General features: G+C 44.0%; 1 protein-coding gene across 1 annotated transcript in view; it reads left to right on the top strand.

The window, feature by feature from the left end:
- cacna1eb (calcium channel, voltage-dependent, R type, alpha 1E subunit b) overlaps nt 1-24,753 on the top strand; it is a 46,832-nt gene that overhangs the window by 20,385 nt on the left and 1,694 nt on the right. The window contains exons 14-45 of the mRNA XM_035536567.2: nt 222-353; nt 713-782; nt 892-1,009; nt 1,978-2,045; nt 2,147-2,211; nt 5,490-6,221; nt 6,768-7,024; nt 7,332-7,494; nt 7,656-7,785; nt 8,052-8,111; nt 8,220-8,326; nt 9,222-9,233; nt 10,196-10,292; nt 10,566-10,726; nt 10,941-11,078; nt 11,560-11,761; nt 12,622-12,786; nt 13,031-13,141; nt 13,525-13,605; nt 13,988-14,107; nt 14,644-14,709; nt 15,150-15,241; nt 17,249-17,423; nt 17,762-17,889; nt 18,555-18,651; nt 20,222-20,327; nt 20,823-20,930; nt 21,513-21,613; nt 22,329-22,378; nt 23,421-23,556; nt 24,043-24,133; nt 24,546-24,712. Coding sequence (XP_035392460.1) covers nt 222-353; nt 713-782; nt 892-1,009; nt 1,978-2,045; nt 2,147-2,211; nt 5,490-6,221; nt 6,768-7,024; nt 7,332-7,494; nt 7,656-7,785; nt 8,052-8,111; nt 8,220-8,326; nt 9,222-9,233; nt 10,196-10,292; nt 10,566-10,726; nt 10,941-11,078; nt 11,560-11,761; nt 12,622-12,786; nt 13,031-13,141; nt 13,525-13,605; nt 13,988-14,107; nt 14,644-14,709; nt 15,150-15,241; nt 17,249-17,423; nt 17,762-17,889; nt 18,555-18,651; nt 20,222-20,327; nt 20,823-20,930; nt 21,513-21,613; nt 22,329-22,378; nt 23,421-23,556; nt 24,043-24,133; nt 24,546-24,712 — 4,306 coding nt within the window. The remainder of the gene's footprint in view (nt 1-221; nt 354-712; nt 783-891; nt 1,010-1,977; nt 2,046-2,146; nt 2,212-5,489; nt 6,222-6,767; nt 7,025-7,331; nt 7,495-7,655; nt 7,786-8,051; nt 8,112-8,219; nt 8,327-9,221; nt 9,234-10,195; nt 10,293-10,565; nt 10,727-10,940; nt 11,079-11,559; nt 11,762-12,621; nt 12,787-13,030; nt 13,142-13,524; nt 13,606-13,987; nt 14,108-14,643; nt 14,710-15,149; nt 15,242-17,248; nt 17,424-17,761; nt 17,890-18,554; nt 18,652-20,221; nt 20,328-20,822; nt 20,931-21,512; nt 21,614-22,328; nt 22,379-23,420; nt 23,557-24,042; nt 24,134-24,545; nt 24,713-24,753) is intronic.

Raw genomic sequence — 24,753 nt, 5'->3', positions numbered from 1 at the left:
CATGTGAAAATTAGTATGTGAATGAGAGGCAGAGAGAGAGAGAGAGAGAGAAGTGAGTGACATGTAAAGAAGTCAGAAATGTAAACATAAAATGCAATGCTGCGTTGGAATGTTGATGATTGTTTTGTTTTTCCCACTGTGGTCCATGTAACCATGCTAACGCGCGGTCCATGTTAGCCAGACGTCCTTTAAACTTCCCTCACACTGCCGTGCTTTGCCAGATACTGGGCATCCTTGCGGAACTTGGTCGTGTCGCTTATGAGCTCCATGAAGTCCATCATCAGCCTGCTCTTCCTGCTCTTCCTCTTCATCGTCGTGTTTGCTCTGCTGGGAATGCAACTGTTTGGTGGCAGGTGAAGTTCTGACGTTCTCATCCCGTGACCTTCTGATCCGAGTGTTACGGGAAGCAACTTCGGCACGCACGTTTTATATCTCATGCAAAAGTTAATTGCGGTGGATATTAATGTGCAGTATGCAGATCAGTTCCTTTAAATGTTCATACAGGTACTACTCATAGTTCAGGCGAAGCCTTGATTTCTAATAGTGTCTAACAGTGGTATGTGTGCAATTAACAGCCTTCCCTGTTCAGGTGTAGCTTGAGCAATTTAGAAAATATGTGCTTTAACTATTTCTATAATTCAGATTTAACAATTGTTTATCCCCCAAAGTTTTTTAAAAGACATCATCTGTATGGTTCTGTCTGTCCTTACAGGTTCATCTTTAAAGACTACACTCCTGCAAACTTTGACACGTTTCCAGCGGCAATAATGACAGTCTTTCAGGTTTGTGCTGAGGAGCCAAAACCATTTCCTAATTTCCCTCTTTTTCCTGGTCATTGACCTCCCTGTCATGGCGTCTTTGAATAGGTGTCTGGTTTGCTTTTAACCGCAGATTCTGACAGGCGAAGACTGGAATGAGGTGATGTACAATGGGATCCGTTCCCAGGGAGGCGTGCAGTATGGCATGTGGTCCTCTATTTACTTCATCGTGCTGACGCTCTTTGGAAACTGCATCCTTTTTCATTTTGGTTGTGTAGTATTTTCAGAGCTGAAAAGATTAGTAATTACACTACATGAAACTGGAAAAAAATATTTGCTGCAAATCTCAAGGCTGGCTTTTAAAATTTAGTGGAATATTTGTTTTGTTTTGTTTTGTTTTTTTAGAAAAAAGGAATTTACAAATGTATAATGTATTAATAAAACCCCAGGTTCAGGTAGTCATGTAAGCAGATCAAAACACTGAGAAAAACATTGTAGTCAATTTTTGGTTTAAGGAGGCCTTTGTGAAGGTGATTGTAGTCCTTTATATATCTTGAATAATGTTGTCTCTGTATATCTTGAGTATGGTAGTCTCCACATATCTTGATTAAGGTAGTCTTCATATATTCTGAGTAAGGTAGCCTCCACATATCTTGAGTAAGGTAGTCTCCATATATATTGAGCAATATGGCCGTCAGTATATTTTGAGTGAAGTGGTTGTCCAGATATCTTGAGTAAGGTAGTCTCCACACATCTTGAGTATGGTAGTCTCTACATATCCTGAGTAAGGTAGTCTCTATATATATCTTTAATAAGGTAGTCTCCATATATCTTGAGTATGGTAGTCTCCACATATCCCGAGTAAGGTAGTCTCCACATATCCTGAGTAAGGTAATCTCAACATATCCTGAGTATGGTAGTCTCCACATATCTTGAGTATGGTAGTCTTTACATATCCTGAGTAAGGTAGTCTCCCTCTAGCTTGAGTAAAATAGTCTTCATATAACTTGAGTAAGGTAGTCTCTCTATATATTGAGTAGCATGGCCATGAATATATTTTGAGTAAAGTGTTTGTCCAAATATCTTGAGTAAGGTAGTCTCCACACATCTTGAGTATGGAAGTCTCTACATATCCTGAGTAAGGTATTCTCCATATGTCTTGAGTAAGGTAGTCATCCACTTATCATGATTAAGGTAGTCCTTGACAATGACTTAACAGACACTCTGCTGAATGTCTTCTTGGCCATCGCTGTGGACAATCTCGCCAATGCACAAGAGCTGACAAAGGTCCGGAACTCCTGCACATCTGCTCCAGATGTAATATTAGCTGGTCTGATCAAAGATTAACTGATGAAATGATTAACATGAAATAATTAATTTGTCATCAGGATGAAGAGGAGGAAGAGGAGTTTTTTAATCAGCGTTACAAGGGTCGGGAGTTTGGCCTCTCAGAGTAAGTGTCACCAGCCCCATCAGTAAGTTCATTGCTACTGATCTGCATAAATTTAATTTGCTAGTTACAGGCACGGCATCGAGTTAATTAATTAATTCATTTATTTACTTATTGTTATGTTGTTGATTTACATGTACACTGCTAAGAAGAGCTAGCTTGCAAATGTTAGGATGTTAGCAAAAGGTGCCTGTGCTTGCGATGTCCTCTCTATGAAAATGCTGATGTTTGGACCCACCACACACTGCTGAGCTTCATGTATTAGTGTACCATCTGTCTGTCGTTGTTTTGAGTGAGTCTTGGGTCTGCACCTCGCTTAGTAAAAACGCAAAAGCAGGGATGTCAGCCGCAGGATCTAAAATGAGTCCAATAATTAAAGCCTAGAATCCATTTGTCCAGTGTCATGGTGACGTCAGATAGTCAGGATTAGGCGAAAAAAAGCCCCGAAGATTTGGTTGCTGACACTACAGAAAATATTATTTGTGCCAAAGATCTTTACAAGAACTCATCCACCAGAGTATCGATGTGTTTACTTATTTATTTTGCAAATGTTGTCTTGTTCAGAGTATTCCTCGTAGTGGCCGGTTCTCTGTAAGCGAGTTCTGTAAGTGTGCTCATTTCTAAGTCCTTTTAAATGCATTACCTAATATGAGTGCTGTTTGCCAGTGACGGTTGGATACTTGCAGCCTTCATGTGAAATGTTTCATTGTGAATGCCAGACATTTTAAAAAACCTTGGCCAAGTTGCATTTTGTTGGCAGAAAACTTAGCATACATACTGAGAATGTTTTCAGCAGCTTGAAAATCACCATATTAAGAAAGTTAAGTTCAATGCCATTAGTACCATGATGAAGCTTGAGTTGTTACAGTTTGGCTGAAACTTCCCTTGGAGTGCAGTGACTGTGTAATTACTGTGTAATTACCTTTTGACTTTAAATTTTACCTCTGGAATTGCTTTTGACACAACTTATATATATATATAGACTCACACATTTAAGCTTCACTGTTTCTCAGAAATGGTTATGAAAAACATCTGTATCTGTATCTGTATCTATTCTTGACTCGTCACTTGCTATGATGTGAACTCCCAAGTCCTGACTGAAACTTGCATGAGTCTGCTGTCCCTCGCATGCTCACCCTGCCCCTCTTCTGGCAACTCACAACACACTCCCAGACTCGACAGAACCGTTGGAGCGCTAAAATTCTCCTGCAACCAGCAGTACCTTCATGCTCCTCACATCAGCGATTTGACTGACTTTAAATATTCCAAATGCTCAGCAGTAGACAAAGCTACTATAGAAATAATTAACTTGACCATGGAAGCAAGTTTTATCTTTGCCTGATCTGTTCGCCGAAATCCAAAGAGCTTTTGACCTAAGTATGATAAAGCTTTCATCGTATCGTCTCGTCAGTTTATGGTTGTGTAATGACAAAGACCAAATTATCACTGATGCTAAATTCCACACATGTATAGAATTGTCACTCAAATGTTTGTGCTTATGCAGCCTGTATCGCCCATCATGTTTCAAGCCTCTTTCAAAACATAGTTGTTACAAGTTTTCAAATTTTGCGTATGGTTTGTGTCTAAGCCTTAGTAACTAGACAGCTACCTGCAGTGCTGGAGTAAGTGGCATCCAAAGAAAGTTCTCCAGTGGATCAAGATCAAGGTTGTTTTATTGCTGAGTTTGCTTAATTGACACAGACCACAGAGGGTGGCAGAATGTTTCCATGGGATCTGCAGCCGCTGTCACGAGGTACAATCCAATCAAGAACCAAAAGTGACAAGATCCGGTATGAGATACTCCTTTGCAGAGACGTGCACAGCACAGCTCTTATTAGGCAATGATTCTTAATGCCTGTCCTGAAGGATCCCATAACTCCATAGGTTTGAGCTTTCCCTACTACAACACACCTGATTCACAGATCCACTTCGTGACTACCTGTGAGTTGAAGAACGTGGATTAGAATACTGAGCAAAACTGTACACTGTGCAGTGCAGGGGTCCCACAGGGGGGAGAATGAGAACATTGTCATTGAGAATTACTCACTGAAACCTCATTGGCATTTGAAACCAATGCAGAGGGAATGGCAGAGTGCCAAAAAACAGTGAGAATGTGCTGTAGAAAAGGGCTCTGGAGTGCACACTGTGCGAGGAGAAGTGCACTGACATTTAGGCACCATTTCTTCAACAGTGATCCTATTGGATTTCGGCTTCTGGGATGGATTAAGTCCTGCAGTTTGGCTGCATCACTCCGTCTGCAGCCTGGGGATCAGAGCCCATCCAGAAGCCCGAATCCACTAGGATAACATTTGAAAGGAGAACGGCCTCCGTGGGTGATGACAGACAAACGTTTGCATGGCCAGAGTGGAAGCCGCATAGGCGACCTGAAATAGCGGCGTCTACCAAGGTGGTAGAGGAGCATGCCTGTTGTTCTTCGCCGCACGGCTGGCTCAACTGTGCATGGGTGGATGGCCGACAGCAGCAGCGCATTTCATTTAGACGTGCCATTCCAGTGCAGACGGTTTAGTACATCACGTCCCCATCACATCACGCCCTCAGCGCCTCGGTGAGTGCCTTGATTTTTACAGATGCCTTTTGGTCTTGCCACATACACCTCAGTGCAAGTGTCGTCTGAGAACAAACTACGGGTCACGTGCAGGGTCTCCTTCTTACACATTAGCAAAAGGGTTAGAAAAAGACATTCTGTCAGACCTATTTGGCCATCGGTAGTGATCTTGTTTTGGTCTTTGTCAACTTGATTGTTTTGTCTTTTGTCTTTTGTACAAATACACTAATGGCTTATTTCCAACCAATCATTCATTCGATCACATGGACAACAAAAGAATGCGTATAAATGTGAGTAATGCCGTCTCTTGATCCCCTTTATACCTGTCCCATCCGGATCAATCACCGCCATCTTCTGTCTCATTTTCTTCACTGTCCAGTACATGCCTGATCCTGTAATACTTATTTTGTTATTTCCTACAGATTTCTTTCTAGGGTCTTTTATTTTGTTATTTCCTAGAGATTTCTTTCTAGGGTCTTTTATTTTGTTATTTCCTAGAGATTTCTTTCTAGGGTCTTTTTGTTCCCTTCCCCCTCCCTGGAATGCTCTTTTTTCTGATATTGTGAATATCTCAACCTAAGCCAATAACCCCATTATTTTAAATTTCTGATTTCTCAGATTCGATTCAAACACACCCCTCGTGAATGCTACCGTAATTGTGAGGCTGTCTTAAAGCCACAGCGCGTGTTGTGACTGAGTTTGTCTGATTGAGCAGAAGGAGGCGCCGACCGTACCTGTACAGGAAACGAGCCATCCACAGGGGCCGGCCGAGCCCTGCCGAGGTAGAGGAGGAGGTGGCAGTGAGCAAGGCATGCGAGGAGCCTCCCGCCAGCGCCTTCCCCAACCGCCGCGAGCGCAAGAACAAGATGAAGATGTCCGTGTGGGAGCAGCGGGCCAACCAGCTGCGCAGGAGGCGACAGATGGCCAGCCGCGAGGTCCTCTTCGGCAGCCCCACTGAGGACCCACTGGACACACCCGTGAGCGGGCACCACCAGCCACACGAGGGCACCTCCATGTCCCCGGAGACGAGCCCGGCGCACCTGCCGGAGTCGCCCATGTCCGTGGTCATGCCGCTTCCCGAGCCGCCCATGTCCATGACTGTCCCCGAACCACCGGAGTCCGAGCCTCCGGACCTCCCAGGGTCGGGAGGGGAGGAGAGGTCTACGGCTGCTCCCCACCGCACCAACACGGAGAGGAGGCACCGGGTGGCGCGGAAGTTTCGGGCGGCCGCTGCTGTGGGGGTGGTGCAGGGGGGGCGTCACCGAAGGCACAGACACAGGGAGTCCAGACCTGAGTCCAGGAACGCTGACGCGGCTCAGACGTGCGATGAGCCGTTTCCGGATGGAGGGGACGACCCGGACACCTCGCAGTCCAGAAAAGGCATGCAAACGGATGAGAGCGAACAGATCAAGTCCCACCAGCAGTCAGAGCTCGAGGACGACCAGAGGTAACCCTCTCTAGAAAACATTACTGTGAAGTCTAGTCCTGGGCCTTGTCATAAAGTCTGTATCAGTCCTCCTCAAAAATCAACATATAGAATACAGGTTCACAATTAAATTTGTGCACAAGTCAGTAATAGTTGTTGTGTAGTGTGTAATGAAGGAATAGAGGTTATTCCACCCTTGCTGTTAGCGCTCTCAGTCTCTCAAAGAGAACAGGGAGAAAATGCAGGAAAGTGATTACATTTATTAATGATGGTATCGGTGGTACATGAATGTGTTATCTTTCATTTAGAGGTACGAGCTTCTTCTCCACTGCTTATTACAGTCCGAGCTGTGGGCTGCCGCAGAACGCTGAATTGCTTAATAGTCCCCGTTTCAGGGGACCTGCATGCACGCTATTTGAGGTTATTTATAGCAGGCGCCTGTGTATGTGCAGGTATAATTAGAGGGCCGTTGTAGCAGGTAACCCACTAGCGTGGTCGCTTGTGTCAGTCGCTTTTATTCACTCTGTCTCGTGGCGGCGTGCTCACACCCACGCTGCTTTGTTTCAGGGATGGAGCCTGCGATTCGGAGGGGGGCGTAGCGGCCCCCGAGCAGCACTCCCACGCCGGGCTGGCCGAGGAGGGAGACACCCCGTCGCATCCACAGCACCTGACAGACAACGCTCAAGAGCTCCGTTACCTCTCAGGGGAAGCCATTGACCACGAGGACAATGCCAGCTATTTGAACCGGGGGGAAGGGATTACGGAGACTGGCATCACGCGAGAGATGTCAGCGCAGCCTCTGTTGGAGCTGACGCCGATGACTGGTAATTTAAGAGGCGAAAGTTCCGGTCTTTTGCATTTTATTGTCACAGCTTCATTACTGTGAAGGCATTAATGACGAACCTTAATTATGCAGCGTTTATCTAGGGATATAAATGCAGATGTAGACGCAGCTCTGCGAATGGAGTCAGACTCCGCAGCTGGGGTTCGTTCTGAGGCGTCTTCCCCCTGAGTTTATCTTAGTGCTCCGCCTGCACCATCGGGAAAGCTGAATTAACGGGGGTTTTGTTCTGTTTCTGTATGCTGGAGTAACTCTGTGCATCCGGGTCCGAATCCTGTCACATTTCACAGTCAGTTTCAAGGACATGGAAGCTGGCCACTCCGAAAAGGCCGAGAGGGACGACGACGACGATGACGACGACGACGACGATGACGAAATGGACGAAGACGAACGCACCAAAGCTGCCAAAGCCACTCCACCAGGCAGCATGTTCATTTTCAAAAGCAAAAATCCGTAAGATCGCAACGGGCACGAGCATGCACTTTTCACTAGATCCTTCTAGCCAAGCGAGACACCTTGTGTGCTAATTACCATCCTCACACAAGGCCTAGTGAGGAAGGATGACTCACAGATGTTTCACAGCGTGATTTCCGACGTGTCCGCCATAACTGCAGGATTCGAAGAATATGCCATTATGTGGTGACCCTGCGCTACTTTGAGATGACCATCCTCCTTGTCATCGTTGCCAGCAGCATCGCGCTGGCCGCTGAGGACCCCGTGTGCACCAACTCTGAGCGCAACCGGGTATGGCCTTCCACCTTTGACTGGTTTTGACATGAAATCGGTCAAAAGCAGATATGCCATTTGCCACATGTGCCTTAACACTCTACATGTTTGATCTCACAGTAAGTGGTTTCCCTGGTCCATTTCCCCAGTCCAAATCCAAACTCTAGGAAACTTATAAAAACTTTTTTAAAAGTTACAGAGGGCAATACTAAAAGCAAAAAAACATGGTTCAATCTGTTTTTATTGCCTTGCTTTCTTGTTGTCTTGTGTGTTTCTTCCTGCAGGTTCTCCGTTACTTTGATTATGTTTTCACGGGCGTCTTTACATTTGAAATGATCATAAAGGTACTTGCTTTAGAATTGTAGCCATTTTTCCACTCACTTGTCACGTAGTGGGGGCGGCTTGCTGCCTAAAACCATATTAAGGCATCATTGTTTTTGATCCATTAATAGATGATTGACCAGGGCCTAATCCTTCATGACGGCTCATACTTTCGGGACTTGTGGAACATTCTGGACTTCATCGTGGTGGTTGGCGCTCTCATTGCTTTTGCTCTCACGTGAGTGTTTCCCGGAGATTCCCTGGGGAATCTCCCTGAGACTCACGCCCCAGACACACTGGGCTAGTCATAGAATTACCGAATGAATATAAAGTTGAATTTTCAGTGGGCTGAATCCAATGAGTGAAGGATCTGTGTAGTAGCAAGGTAACTAACTACGTGTCTAGGTGGCTAAGTTGTTCTCCTATTAGCAAAGTAGTCAAATGATTGGATTACATCAAGAAATGACTCTTTTCACTGTTAGCTGATGACTTTGCTGGAGATCCTGGTGTCTTGGTTAACATTCTAATTGCTTGCTTATAATGTGCAATGTTCGTGATGATGGTAATGATGAATATTACTGTAACTATCAGTAATCTACCATGATCGGCATTGCCGAAACTAAACCCACTTTTACTGCTCAGCACTCTGCAAACGTACGTCACTGCAAACTAACAGGCATATTTAGTAGCTAGCTAGCTATGTAACATGAGACTGCAGTCAAGAGCTTCAAGGAGAAATTCTTTTATTCTCTAAAGAATAACACTAGGGATTCTTTTACATCAGTGACCTCCTCCCCATTGCTGAAAAGTACATAAAAGAAAAGACTGTTCCCATGCAATCTAGATGTACTGTTTACACTTGCAAGAAATATGCTGTTAATTGGATGGCTATGCAGTGAATCAAGGTTTGCTTAGTTGTGTTGTTTTCAAATTATTATTTAACTTAATTGTAATTATTGATTTTATTACAAACATTTCTGAGTTAATTCTGTAATGCAATTGAATAACATGTTGCTTGTGGAACTGAGGTTTATCTGTTTTTAACCTCACTCTCGCTGTACGTGTTCATGTGCTGTACCCCTCCTGTCTTGCTGGCTCCTTATCTCTGTGGACTGTGTTATTGTGGCTTCCAGGAATGTTATGGGGTAAAACCAGACACTTCTCATTCCTCATAATGTTTGCACAGATGCATTATTTATGTCAATAACTCTTTACGTGAGTTCACATGTGTAATGTTTGTGTAGTGTAATGTTCGTGTAGCTACTATGAAGTGCTTTTTGCAGCATCCCGTGTTTGACGCTAGAGTTCCCTGCACTCACTGACCACAGCTTCGGCTCTACCTGCCTTGTAGCAGTTCACAGGAATCCGACTGTAGGCTGTGTCTCAGTTGGTCAGACATCTTTTACCATGTCCTCAGTACAAGAGTATACTGACATGGTAGTGGATGCAACTGGAGACCTTACATGCGTCAGCATCACAGTTGGGTTAAGAGTGGTCTGCCAGCTAAAACATATACGCGGCCCACAGTGTGAAGCATTTGTGGATGGCAAAGTCAAACTGTGTATGGCTACTCTATTATTATCATTATCATTATTATTATTAAACTCTACACCTTCAATCTGTTTCAAATTAATAAATATTTGTGGTAATTGTGTAGGAATGTGGTCGGTGAGTGTGGTTTAAATGATACATAGTTAAAAGGTACATCGTTATTTTTTCTAATCAAATCATAGAGTTATAAGCCAAAGCAAGGGCGTTCTGATCTTTGGTTTCAGATGGTATCATGGCACACGTTTTCCATTTTAAAGTGCTCACTTTTCCTTGCTATCTTTTATTTGCTGAGGCGAGTAGCAATGGGTCCTGAAGTGGCCTAGAATAACAATCACCAGCGCGATTCAGGTTTTAGGACCCCTGTTGACACAGTAATGGCTGGTGCAATCGCACGGCATGAAAAACGTGACCTCTGGCTTATAACTCTCTGTTACATCCACTTAGCTGTGCTCCTTCTTTGATATAGTGGGTGAGTATCATGTCTGTGAATTACTAAGTGTGTGCTGTGCATGTTCTGCACTTCAAACGAGACTAATGCAGGTGTTACTAATCACAGAAACAACAAAGGCAGAGACATCAAAACAATTAAGTCACTCCGGGTTCTGAGAGTACTCCGTCCCTTGAAGACCATAAAACGGCTCCCAAAACTGAAGGTGCGTGCTGTGTTTCACCCGTAACTGCTCCTCTGCCAGTTGTGTGTAGCTCCATATTTGGCAGCTTTCATGCTTTCTTAATAGGGCATGTTATTCGGGACTAGAATTTTACCTTAGCAGTCCCGACTGATTCCAAGTAGATGTCAAAATTTTGTTTCAAAAACATATATGAACTCCTCCTTTCCTGAAGACACAGATGTCTGAATTCTGTAGTTACTGCAAAACGTGTGACGTAGCTATGAGCCATGTGAAGGAGCTGTTGTGTCCCCACAGGCCGTGTTCGACTGCGTGGTGACCTCCCTGAAGAATGTGTTCAACATCCTCATCGTCTACAAGCTGTTCATGTTCATCTTTGCGGTCATCGCTGTGCAGCTGTTCAAAGGGAGGTTCTTCTACTGCACAGACGGCTCCATGGCCACTCAGAGAGAATGCCAGTGAGTGCCATCCGCAGAGCAGGTTTATCGCATGCACAAGCTCATAATGTGCATGCACGGCCGACAACATCAGCACGCGCACGCACCCCCAGTCACGTACGCCGTGACTCCTGCATGTCCTTATCAATAAGAAACTAACGCTTGATATGAGTCTGAACATGTCAGAAAATCGGGACGGGTGACTGACGGCCTTCTGGTCCTGCTCCTTGTGCAGGGGCTATTACATCGATTATGCGCGGGACAGGAAGGAGGTGAAAAACAGAGAGTGGAAGAGACACGAGTTCCACTACGACAACGTCATGTGGGCTCTGCTCACGCTCTTCACCGTGTCTACGGGGGAGGGCTGGCCGCAGTGCGTAACCCGTGCGCCTCCACCTTCACTCCACATTCCCTCGCCGGAGCCGCCAGCGGAGAAGGACTTGCGGGCTTTCTGCGATCTTAGTATAATGATCTCGGACCTTGGAGACGTTGAAAGTTTCTCCATTCTTGTTCTCTGTGCATCTTTTTCTCGTACTCCTCTCTTTCTCTCTCTTCCACTCTTTCATTCTCTTTGTCATTCTCTTTCCTTCAAAGCAATAGAACGCTGACGTGAAATAAAGGGCAGTTAGTTTTTAGCTGATGCAAAAGAAAAAAATCGAATCTCTCATTAGAAGGCTTTCCTGAGACAGCAGAAATATGGAGTCATTCCTCTCTCTAGAGGATTACTACAGGACTGCAGAACTTCATTTGAACTCTTAATTGCACAGAATTACATCTACGTCCTCAGGAGAGCATGGGTACAGTGTGGGGGGGATCCTCTAGCCATGTTTGTGTCCTCCTTTTTAACCCTTCAGGGTTCTCCAGCACTCAGTAGACGTGACGGAAGAAGACCACGGTCCAAGCAGAGGCAATCGCATGGAGATGTCCATCTTCTACGTCGTGTACTTCGTGGTCTTCCCGTTCTTCTTCGTGAACATATTCGTTGCCCTCATCATCATCACATTTCAGGAGCAAGGAGATAAAATGATGGAGGAGAGTAGCTTGGAGAAGAACGAGGTAACTCTCGCTTACAGACACCTCGGGCTAAGGGGCCAGCACAGTTTCCAATCGCCTGAGCTTATTTCCAGCCTTAGCACACCACACCTTAGTCAATAAATGTCTCAGAGAAAGTCGCAATCACTAGGGTCCGTATTAAATTACAGCTTGAACCACAATGGACAGGGCAAAAGATCTCTAGGATGAAAACTGGGCTCTGCTTTAGGAAACTGACAGAGATAGCCTGGCTGAAATGTTCACGATGAATGGTAGCAGGAGGGACCTGGGTGGCAGATGCAAATGAGTTTCTTTTAACTGGGCATTCATAGCCACTGGAACGGCTGGAGTGCCGATGGGCATGGAGCGGGAGGCGCAGACTCCCTCAACAGCGAAAGACGCTCATTACTTACAACATTAACGATGGACATGGCTACACGTTAACTGGACACAGGCTACAACATCATTAACAGACATCAGCAAACAATGACCAACAACGATGCACACACTAGCAGGGGTTTACATACAGGCGGACACAGAACACTAAACCCCATGCGAGTGTGTGCTATTATGGAGGGCGTGGTTACAAACGGCACATGTGACTCCCCCTGCACGGGGCAGGCCATACCACGTGACTCGTGGGGGGAGGAGCCTTCCGTGACATTAACATTTTTAGATACAATTGATTTCTAAGCCTTTTCATGTTCAATTTTGAAGGTAGCTAAAAATGTTACATAGAATATGTCCAAAATATCTGCGAAGTGCCTGAAATATCATGAAAAACATAAAAAATAAACTTCTAAAAAATCGAAATATATGTGAAATACTGCAGTGCAACTTTCCCGGTCTGCCTTTTCATCTCGTAACCTCCACTGCTTTTTCAGAGAGCCTGCATTGATTTTGCTATTAGCGCAAAGCCCTTCACGCGGTACATGCCCCAGAACAGACAGACCCTCCAGTACCGCCTGTGGCACTTTGTGGTTTCTCCTTCGTTTGAGTACACAGTTCTGGTCATGATTGCCCTCAACACCGTGGTTCTCATGATGAAGGTATCAGCCTTTGCTTTCTCTCGTTGTGTAGCGAACTGGAATATAAAAGATTCCCGCATATACATCTTGGAGTACAGACATACTGGAGAGAACTGTATTCATTTTGAACATTAATAAGGGGGTAAAAGATCTACAGTAGCACAAACTGGTTGCTTAATAAGGCGGTAGCAATGCTTTATAACTATAGCTGTGTTGCAAAGACAAATCTTGACGTAATCCCACAATCCTTCCTGTGTGTGCGCAGTACCATTCTGCCCCCACGGCCTACGACACAGTGCTGAAGCACCTCAACACAGCTTTCACTGTGCTTTTCTCCTTGGAGTGCATCCTGAAGATCATGGCCTTTGGCTTCATGGTGAGCCTGCCACACCCCAGCCACCTCCTGGGGAGCTCCCGTCCTGCACGGTGGAGCTCCTGGACGTAACCCCGATCCCACACAAGATTCCGTAGACCCGAGGAGATGAGGTGTAGGATGATTCGGCGTCGTTAAGACAAACGAGTCGGAGCTACGTCACATTTGAAAGGCTCGGAAGAAGAAGCAGCAGAAACAGGAACCTAATTTTGTGAACAAACATGCTAAGATCCCAAAAGCATTTTTCCTTGTGCTAGAAGCTTGACATTTTGAGATAAATATTTATTTCTTATATTATAATGTGTTAAAATAATATTTATGTGAGTCATGTATAATATAGTTCCATTACTCAAAAGCATAAATGCATTTGTGATCTTTTCTGACAGAATTATTTTCGAGACACTTGGAACATTTTCGACTTTATCACTGTACTAGGCAGCATTACTGAGATCATCGTAGATTTACAGGTGAGGACGAAACTATTGATATTTACTTCATACTTTACAGTATATCATCTAATATTTGCCTTCTGCAGCATATAATGAGATGTTGTCTGATCTAATTATAGATTTCATGTCAAGTGCAAGACGATTAATATGTGGTCTCGAGACTGAACTCCAGTGATCCAGCTCTAGTGTTTAATATGAGAAGTCTGATGTCAGACACTAGTGTTACAGTCATGTGCATTATCATAAATGTGTGACCAACCTGCAACTGAAGCCCCTTTCCTGCAGAACACCGTTGAAGTTGAATTTGTTCCATTTCACAATTTTATGGCAGACATCAGTGTGTGCACAATCGTTCCCGCATTAGTTCTTCCACAAATCTGCTCCTGTCTCTGTTTTACAGTCTTTGAATGCCTTTAACATGAGCTTCCTAAAGTTGTTCCGAGCAGCCAGGCTCATTAAACTCCTGAGGCAAGGTTACACGATCCGGATCCTTCTCTGGACCTTTGTGCAGTCCTTTAAGGTAAGAGCCACTGGCTACCGAATTACCCTCGGAGTTGCTTAATAATATCCCAGCACAGATCTGACCAGAGTTGCTTAAGTTAGTAACATTAATATCCCAGCACAGTTCTGACCAGAGCTGCTGTAAGTTCATAATAATAATAATAATAATAATAAAATACCAGCACAGTCCTTTCATGATTTCACACCAGCCAGTTTACCTTGCTAATTATTTATACCTGCTGGCTTGAGCCAGTTAGCAAATACAAGTGGCTGGACCAAAATCCTGGAGCAGATTTGTGCCTCCTGAATCCAAGCTGTTCGTCTCTGACTGTGACTCACGTTATTCTGAATCAGGCATGCGACACGCTTAATACCGAGTGAGGTATCACTTGGTTTATGAATCTGCATGCTGTCTCTGGTGTGTGTGTGTGTGTGTGTGTGTGTGTGTGTGTGTGTGTGTGTGTGTGTGTGAGTGTGGGAGGTAAGTGGTAGGTAGTGAAAGGTAATTGCTGGGAATGTTTCCATGGCACTCTGTGGTTCCTGTCCCCACCCCAGGCTCTGCCCTACGTGTGTCTGCTCATAGCCATGCTCTTCTTCATCTACGCCATCATCGGCATGCAGGTACGTCCTCGTCCTGACACACCTGCTCATTACGCGTGTAACGTCTTTCCTTACAGTCGACTCGATATATCACGATTCAGCTTTCAAATAAAGGATAAATAGGAAGTGTAAACTAAATCACAAACAGCATAATATAAAACAGAAAGGTCCATGATCCAAGAGAACAGAAGAATTTTACCAAACCTGTTCAACTCAGGGGCAAATACATGTAACGCATGTTAACCTCTTTAAACTCCAGTCTTATTATTTATTCATTAATATTAATGGATCTTATTCAGTAAGTGTTATGAATTATTCAGTAGGTACATTATAATAATATGACAGATGTGCAGTTACAGAGCGAAGAGTGAAGAACAGTGTGTGCGCCCTCTGGCAGGTACATGGCGCATAAGGGGTTAACATGTGGTGGTGTAAGTGAATGGTGATGTCTGCTTGTGCAGGTGTTTGGGAATATCAAACTCAACGATGAGAGCCACATAAACCAACACAACAACTTCAAGACCTTCTTTGGCGCCCTGATGCTGCTTTTCAGGTCAGTTCCCTGAGTGACGCACGAAAGCACATTTAAATCCTGCACAATAACAGTCCTGCAGAGTCCCACTGACTGAAAGATGAAGAACAGCATGTGGTATTTTGCTTTTAAAATATAAACTTTATTTGTAGGTTAGTACGGGAAAAGAACAGAAGAACGTCCTCGGCCACCCCCCAAACCCCGACCGGGGGTATATGTACCGACCCTGGACCCTAAACGCTGCCCTGACAAAAGACTGCATCACTAAACATTAAGCGTTCTAGTAACATGTTGAAGATGCCTAGCACAGCCCATCTCAAGGTGGAAAAAAACAAACATTTTTGTCTTCATACCAAAAGAAGGTGCAGCCTGTCTCCATAACAAGTTGAATCAACAGTACAGATTGAATACTAAAATAAATCTCTTACAAATAGCTTACTAGCCTGATCACTAATTCAGCCCAACTTCTAATGCAAAAAGCAGTTTTGTTATATACAACAAAGCACATATGAAGGGAATATATGAATTGCACAAACATATCGAACAAATTGTTTAGCTGGCTGTGGTTTCGCAGATGTCCATTATGAAGTAAGAGGCTGCAAACATCAAACAAGATATTTATTCAAAAGTAGCACTTACATCAGTCTGTGAGCCTGCATTCTCCCTCAGAAGTCGCAGTCTCAGATAGATTACGACTGGGCTGCAGTTACAACTGAGTAATAATGAACATCTTTGCTTCAGCAGGGGCCCAGATGTTATCTGATCTCCGGCCGGGGTTGTAGTCTTGACTGTGGTGGGGTACACAATACCAAACTCCTTATACTGGTGCAGGAAACCTCTCAGCTCAGCTATAGCTTACTTCCGGGATAGTTACAAATCCTCTGGCCATCATGTAGGATAGGACACACTTCTCCACCTTCTCCCAGAAGTAGAGGAATTTCCACAATTTGTCTGGGGGATTCCCTTTTTTTTTTTTTCGGCAAAGCTTGTAGGCTTCATTGGGCCTGGTCCAAATCGGAGCATAGTCGGGATTCCTGCCGAAGCTTGGCTGTGGAGTTTCCTAAGTGTGACCTGCCATAATGTTCTGGGAAAGCTTTCCCTTTGCTGTCTGGATTCCTAATAACTTTTTTTCTCCTGTAGTTTGAGGACTTGGGAGGAGAGAGCCTCGACGTTTGCTAAGCTGTAAGCGCTCCGAGTGACACTGTGTTGGTGACTTCCTCCAGGTCCTTTCGCGTTGTGAAACTCTCGCATCTTGAGATGAGGTTACCCTACGGATGCCCTCGACGGGAGCTGGCAGATCCGTGCACATGGCAGTGATTTGGTCTCTTAGTTCAGCTGAGAGATCGTCTCATTTCTTCTGCACACCATCTTGTTCAGTGAATCCAGCCTTTTCACATTTTGCTCAGTTTGCTACAGCTGCTATGAGCACCTTCACATCAGGTTCTGTGGTTTTGCTGACGGCCTCCTCAGGCAAGGCCACGACCCCAACACTTTATCCACAGGCTGGCTGCAGCACAACAAGTGCCAAGCTCTCACGATGCCCTCGAGAGAACATATAGAAAGAGAGTGAAGTGTGCATTGGCTTTGGCGGCACTGTGAGGAAGCTTTATAACCGATTGTGTTTTACCTCTTTTTTGCCTTCTTCAGGAGCTCGAAGAAACACGCCTTGTCCCCTGTGCATTGCACCTTTAGATCTTGATGAAACATGACGGACCCTAACAGGACCTTAAATGTCTCTGTCAGTTCGATTAAGCAACGCTCACTATCAAAAAAAAAATGTTGCTTATGAAATTTTAAACATTATACAAATGTATAAAAATTAACACAATGACACAAAAACTACATTCAAAAAATCTCAAAATTATTTATGACATATAGGGCAAAAATAAGTATCTCTATGTTAGGAGAAGCTCACCTGATTGGAGAGATGTGCCGAGTTACTTTATTATAACTGGTCCCGTTGGTACAGCCGCGATGAGAGGGCGTGTCCGCTCCGTTTGATTGGCGCGTGGCCTGTGTCCCTGGCAGGAGTGCGACGGGCGAGTCCTGGCAGGAGATCATGCTGTCGTGCCTGGCAGGGCAGGCGTGTGAGCCGGACCCTTCTATGGCGCCTCCTTCCATCTCGCCGGACCACGAGGGCGGTTGTGGCACCGACTTTGCTTATTTCTACTTCGTCTCGTTCATCTTCTTCAGCTCTTTTCTGGTGAGACTGCAGGCTGCTTAAGAATATATGGAACGAAATTTGAAGTCACACTGCTTTTTCTGTCATTTGGAGCTGATAAACACTGAAAAGACTTGTAAATACAGAAGTCTAAACTTCATTTTAGGTGATGCTGATATGGATAGACTGTGAGGCACAGTGTTACACAGCATGGTGTTTATTATCAGATATGTCTCCGTTATTACACAAAGGGTAGCACAAGTCTGCCGTCATACAGCCAGTTGTGTATTCCATAGTATGTCCTGCCAATATGTAATGCAAAGTTAAATGTGGTCCTTTTCATTCACCATAAAAATGCCCAATTCTCTTGCTTTCCTCAGATGCTAAATCTCTTTGTAGCTGTGATCATGGACAATTTTGAATATCTGACACGGGATTCCTCCATCCTTGGACCACACCATCTGGATGAGTTTGTTCGGATCTGGGGGGAGTATGATCGAGCTGCCTGGTGAGTAAGGAGAAGGGGAGCGAGGGTCTCATTTCAGGGGTCTGTTTCCTTGGGCACTCCATGTGATCTTTTATAGACACACTAAATAAATGAGGACCGGAGGCACCCATCTGGAACAAGGGGTGGGGGGATCTAAATGGACCTGTGACCGTCCATCTTCCGGGGGGATTGAGTAGACTGTGTGTGAGAGGATGAAGGCTCACCAACTGCCAACTCCATTCCACACACCAAATGAGATTAGCTTGCTTGCCTGATGGGGGCGTTAACACGTTCGTTTTTTGCGGGGGACCTCTTTGAACGGGAATGCGAATGCTTAACGAGAACAGCATGAAGATGAAACATAAAAGCTCTGTAATGAGATTCACCAATGGTGACACAGTTGGAAACCCAATATTGCAGCTTTGTAGAACCACCGCTGCCATGGCAATTCGAGCTGTGGAGGACAAAAGAGAAATATTTTGTAAATAAAGAATGAATATCATGACAATAGGAACTCATCAATTACTGAAATTAAATAAATATGCATTCATTCAGGCAACATTAATGAATTAATCATTCAGAGCCTGAATGTACGATCCTTGCAAAGGCTCGTGGAGAATGTTCGGCTCAGTTCTGCTGAGGCAGGTGGCGACCCTTAGCAGAACTTCTTTCCTGTTTCTCTTCAGTGGGCGTATCCACTACAACGCCATGTACGAGATGCTCACGCACATGTCTCCCCCTCTTGGACTTGGGAAGAAATGCCCAGCCAAAATCGCCTACAAGGTAGGAGAGAGACTCGTTATATGAGCCTGACGCCTGCATATAACAAAGAGCTCTCATATCAGAATAAAAATGCTCTTTATCAGTGATGCGTAAAGCAAAGGAAACACCCCACCACTGTTCTACTGCAGTAACTTATACTCTCAGGTATGGAAATGCCCCACAGATGAAAATAAAAGTCTGTTTTAAAGAGGTTTCTCTTAGGCATGGCTTTAAAGTGAATTTTACAATCAGCATATTTTACTTTTTCATAAATAAGACAAAGTTTTTACAGTTAAAATATGCACAGTCTAGCACAGGTGTAGGAGTTTCGCCTGAACACTGGACCCTTCGGTGCCCAGTAATAGTCTGCCCACATAGGCGGGCTCCAGTTTCCTTGGTACCATTTTTCCATAGGCCTACTCTACGTAATGATATGTGAGTATAATCGGTTTGAAACTATTTGCCCTATCTAAGCCAGCTTAAAGCACTATGGTAGATCATGTCTGCTAAATGCCATAAAAAAAAAACTAAGGTTGATAGAGAAATTCTGACATCCCATTTGGAGTCAGTGTGCAAAACTACATACTAAGCAGCTGTTCTTTGCTCTGGGTCTTTGCCCTATTTCTGTCCCAGCCATTTTTTCTTCTCAGAATATCACTGATATTAGACCACACTTTACTTTCGCATGAATAATGCACATTAGGAGAGAGCACCGATTTCACACACAGATGTGCGAGAGTTAAAGAAAAGGATATACTGTGAGCTACGTTTCATAAATGTCATTCGAGTCCCATGCCAGGAATTGTGCCTGTTCATTGTTCCTTCTGTCGGTCTACTGTCCAGTTGTCTAACTTACTGAAGCAAAGTAGTGGCACTCAGTGATCATCTTAGATTTCAGCAACCCTCCTACACTTGACAGGTTGTGAGGAAATGTACAAAATGTAAAAATTCTCAAAATGTAACGGAAGGAACATTGACAAATATAATGGAGCAAAAGTGCAAACGTGTTTTAAAATATCTCTTAAAAGTACAATTTGGTACAAAAGTTACTTAAGTAAATGTAGTAAATTTAGCATGTTACTACGCACCTCTGGTGCTGATTAATAATAAACAATAATAAAATATGAACAAAAATGAATACAGTGAGACAATAAAATTAATTCATACAATATGATTAGTTATAATAAATAGTGGTTAGTAATATGCAGTCTTCAAAATGTTTTATTATCATGGGCTACGTCCACTAATAGAAATTGTGTGTAAAGAAATGTAATGTTGAATGTAGAGGAGATTTTTAAATGATTCTTTTTATTAATATGCTGCCTCCAAAAATAGATCTGATTCTTTTTAGTTAGTATTTAGTCAGGGTAATGCAATGTTTGCCATTGCTGGGTTTCCTTTGTACTACACAGTTTGGTGTATTCCACCACATACACATCCCTGATCGAGCATCTGAGCTAGGTCTCAGGTCAGGCGTACTGGAGCCCAGAAAGGCCAGGGGCCTTGCTCTGGGAAACACACAGGGGTGGGGCATGGAGCAGGGGCCTGCTCGTTACTGAAAGGCTGCGTCCCCCTGTGTGAACACGCACAGAGGCTGGTGCTGATGAACATGCCAGTGGACGAGGACATGACGGTCCACTTCACCTCCACGCTGATGTCGCTCATCCGCACGGCCCTGGAGATCAAGATCGCCCGAGGTTAGACGCGGCACTGCTGTAGCGGTGTGTTGATTAACAGTAAGAGTAAAACAGGCATTGAGCGTGAATTCATGATTTCTCTGCTCCGATCAAACTCGGCGCCTACTCACCGGTCCTGTAGGAAGCAGGTGGGTAAGGTGCTGAAGACTAGGAAAATAAAAAATACAATAATCATATACTGTGTGTGTGTGTGTGTGTGTGTGTGTGTGTGTGTGTGTGAGAGAGAGAGAGAGAGAGAGAGAGAGAGAGAGAGAGAGAGAGAGAGAGAGAGAGAGAACACAGCTGGAGCTGCAGCCTGTGTGTGTGTGTGTGTGTGTGTGTGTGTGTGTGTGTGTGTGTGTGTGTGTGTGTGTGTGTGTGTGAGAGAGAGAGAGAATGCGAGAACAGGAGAGTGGAAGCTTGTGCATATTTGTATATGAGGTCCTGTCTGTTTGTCTGTATGTCTTTGGTCCTCCGTGTCAGAGATGGTCCCATGCTGTCTGCATGCTCTTTCAGGAGGAGAAGATCGGCTCCAGCTGGACACCGAACTACAGAAGGAGATCAGCGTGATCTGGCCCCACCTCTCCCAGAAGATCTTGGACCTGCTGGTGCCCATCAATAAAGGTGAAGCTTGGGTGCCTGGCAATCAGACCGATAACCACTGCACAGGGACCTTTTGCATTCACGAGGGTTTTTTTTTTTGTTGTTGTTTGTTGTTGTTGATTTGAACAGATTTTTGCTACCCACTGAGTCAGTTTAAAATGCTGGGAAACACAGTGTGCCAGTATTATTTAAGCGCCTCTCCATGTGGTTGAGCTTTTCAGCTGATTAATGATACCCATAGTCCCAGCTGTCATGGGTTCTGCGGTTCTTCCTAGATCCGGTACCCATTCACTATGGAATTGAAAGGGAACGAATGTTGCTTGTTTGCAAATACCACCCGATACAGGCAGCCGATCTCGTCAATGTTGCCTACAGTCCATAACCACACCGGTGGTTTTCCAGTTGGGATTGTCACCTGGATTTGGTGCTACATTATTACAGTATTTTTATCTGCAGTAATCATCATCATTTACATGCAGTGTGTATGCAAAAACAAAACATAGGTCCCACATGGGTCCCATGCTTGGACTTGAATGTGTGTGTGTGTGTGTGTGCGTGTGTGTGTGTGTGTGTGTGTGTGTGTGTGTGTGTGTTGTCCTATAGACACAGACATGACCGTTGGTAAAATCTATGCCTCTATGATGATAATGGATTACTTCAAACAGAGCAAAGCCAAGAAATTGAGACAGCAAGCTGAGAAACAGGTAAGCCTGGCCATTAACCTGCTGTGCATTACACACTCCATTTGGACTTCATATAGCATTTATGAGCACAATTAACCTGCTTTATATGACACACTGTTTAAACTTCATATGGCATTTATGAATAAGATTATGAATAAGATTAAACAGCTGTATATCACTTTAAATTCCATTTCCAAAACTTTTTTTTTAGAAAGCTAAAATGAATCCAAATACTGAGTGGTGAGTCATTATACTTTGGGAGTTTTATGCCCTGATGAGTTTGAAAAGCACTCCAAATGTTCTTTATTTTGACTGACTTGTTTTATTTTATGATGCCTATTCATATTTGAATGGGTGTGAAACAGGAGAGTAACGGGAATTATTTTCTGTTTCACACAGTCATTGTATCCTCTGTATCAGGTTAGCTCCATAAATGATTACGTTATTTTAAAAGAGTCTTCTGGTTTTAATGAGCTAATTGTCTTTGTCTTTCTGCACTCTGTTTTGATAACAGAAGGCACCAAGGGATCTCATTAATGTTTAACTGTACACCCGCACACAGCCTTGGCAAAAATTAAAGATGTGTGTAACAAGATGATGAGACTTGGTCTTGTAAATGAAAAACAATTAAATGTTTATGAAAAAGTAAGATCTCTCTCTCTCTCTCTCTCTCTCTCTCTCTCTCTCTCTCTCTCTCTCTCTCTCTCTCTCTCTCTCTCTCCTCTCCCTCCCTCAGTCAAGCAGTCCTGCCCTTCCTCTGCTCACTCACAGTGCAGGCTCAGCCTTGTAAGTGTCTCTTCTGTCTTTCAGTGCATACATAAAGGTGAAACGCTCAAATCCTGTTTGTTCTATTTTACCTAATTTCCCTCACGTTTAGGCATACTCTGGCAGTTATTTACTGAAATGCTTCTGTGTCAGTAAACACAGAATGGGTTCAAAATTGGGGGTTAAAAAAAATCTATCTATCTATCTATCTATCTATCTATCTATCTATCTATCTATCTATCTATCTATCTATCTATATATATATATATCTATATATATATATATATATATATATATATATATATATATATATATATATATATATATATATATATATATATATATAAAAAATCTGGGCCCAGTTTTCCATACTTCAGCCTGCACGTCCGAGCTGTGCATCACAAAGTCCAGAGCTCAGCAGAAGGCTGAGAGACAGCTCTCCCGTGCGCGGGGGAGTGGAGTGTTCGAGAAGGAGCCACTGCAGTGAAAAGCTTACCGCGTGCCCACGTTAGCCGAGCAGCGAGCGTGCTAGCCGCGCTTCCCACGCGCGACCCCGCTGCCCACGCGGAGTCGCGACACTGTCACCGTCAGATGGTCCCGGAACCTAGTCATGCAGCCGTGCTGAACTAACTTTTACAAAGGCGAGCTCAAGTCCATGGTGGTCCTGAACGTCCACGAGAAAGTAAGAGAAAAAAACACCACCAGCAAGCGCCGTGACAATAAAATGTGTGCACAGACCGTGGGAGACGAGTCATTCAGCTTGGAGAGCTTTAAACGGGGTTTTAAAGAATAAACTATAACATAGTGAAAGAGAGAGAGAGAGAGAGAGAGAGAGAGAGATGTTAATCATTCAAATGTTATCCGACTGAGAGTTCTGGGTTTTGTGCCGTGGGTGTTCTGTTCTACTCTGAATATTAATAATATTAATTCTTGTTGTTTGGTTGTTTCGGTTGTATTCTGTGTGTGTGTGTGTGTGTGTGTGTGTGTGTGTGTGTGTGTGTGTGTGTGTGTGTATGTGGGTGTGTTCAGTCATATTCAGCACACTGTCTGTGCTCCTCTGCAGGACTAGCGGTGGTTTTGTGGCCCTGAGCCCCATATCACCACAGGAGCTTCTAATGCAACCCTCAGCACAACACTGTGAAGACAAGGAGGATTACCAGGTGTCCTTGGTAAGAAGCCCTTCACCACGCCATCAAAAGGTAGTGTTAGTAAGAATCTACCTTCCCCCACAAATCATTGTGAGTGTGTGTGTGTGTGTGTGTGTGTGTGTGTGTGTGTGTGTGTGTGTGTGTGTGTGTGTGTGTGTGTGTTGGTGGGGTTTTATTATTGCAGTGGGCTGTAAGGTGAAATGGTCAGTACCGTGACTAATATCAGTGTTGCAGTTGTGCATGTCTGACCTAATATGGACTGTATTCGGTGTAAGAGTTGATACAACGTAGATTCGGTGAATTTGTACTCTGAAGTACCTTAAATTCAGACACCTGTGCTTGTGTTTTACATTCAAGCATTTATTTGCCATTTGTCCAAAAAAATGAACTAATTATTTCATTATATGTGTCCCAAAAGTAAACAAACTGCAGCGGGTGAGTGGGTATTTGACAGATGGACACTGAGGCAGTTGTAGGAGGAAAAAAGCTGAAATGTTATGGCGTGTTTTGCTGATTTTATTTATTGTTGTTGACTAGAGGGATGAGCAGGAAATGAATGGGCTGTGGGAAGAGGAGACGCCACCAGAGCGCTTGTACCGACCAAGACACAAGAGCTACAAAGCTGCAGGTGTGGTCATTTCTGAGCTGTAGCTCACTAGCGACCCCTGCTGGATAAAGTCCGTTTGCCAGCTGTAAAGGAATGCTTCAGTATTAAACCCTTAGAAAAAAGTCATAAAAGTTTAAAATGGTTTTATTGTGGTTTTTTTTATTATTATTATTTAGAGTTACAGCTAAAAACTATGCATTGGAACTGCGCTGTGGAAGTCTAAAGAAGTCATTGTTCTTGTGGGTACACATGACTCTAAACATCCCCAAATCACTGTAAACTACCCTAAGTGTCGAATACAATGTGGTTTCTGATGTTTAATACTGAAGTGTTCCTTTTAAAAGCAATACTGCTGCTTTGTATAACTTATCAGAAATCATACTTCAGATATCCGCAATTGCATGTCTGACACAGCCTGATGTACATCTCTTAGTGTCCCATTCAGTGCAACCCCATCAGATAGAAAGGGAGCGAGGCCGGACCAAGGAACAGCGCCACCTGCTGTCCCCAAGCAACTCTCGCTTTAACTCCAATGAGAGAAGCTCAAAGTCTTGCTCTAGGTCTCCCAGTGAGGAAAGAAGGCAAGGCTGCCCGCGGCAGGTACATATGCACAAATCAGTAAAACCACAGTTCACTGTGAA

Source organism: Electrophorus electricus, chromosome 13 (genome assembly GCF_041902795.1).
Source record: "Electrophorus electricus isolate QZ-2024a chromosome 13, ASM4190279v1, whole genome shotgun sequence".
In the NCBI taxonomy this organism is placed as follows: domain Eukaryota; kingdom Metazoa; phylum Chordata; class Actinopteri; order Gymnotiformes; family Gymnotidae; genus Electrophorus; species Electrophorus electricus.
The sequence above is the reverse complement of the archived record's forward strand: the minus strand, read 5'-3'. Positions and strand labels throughout refer to the sequence as shown.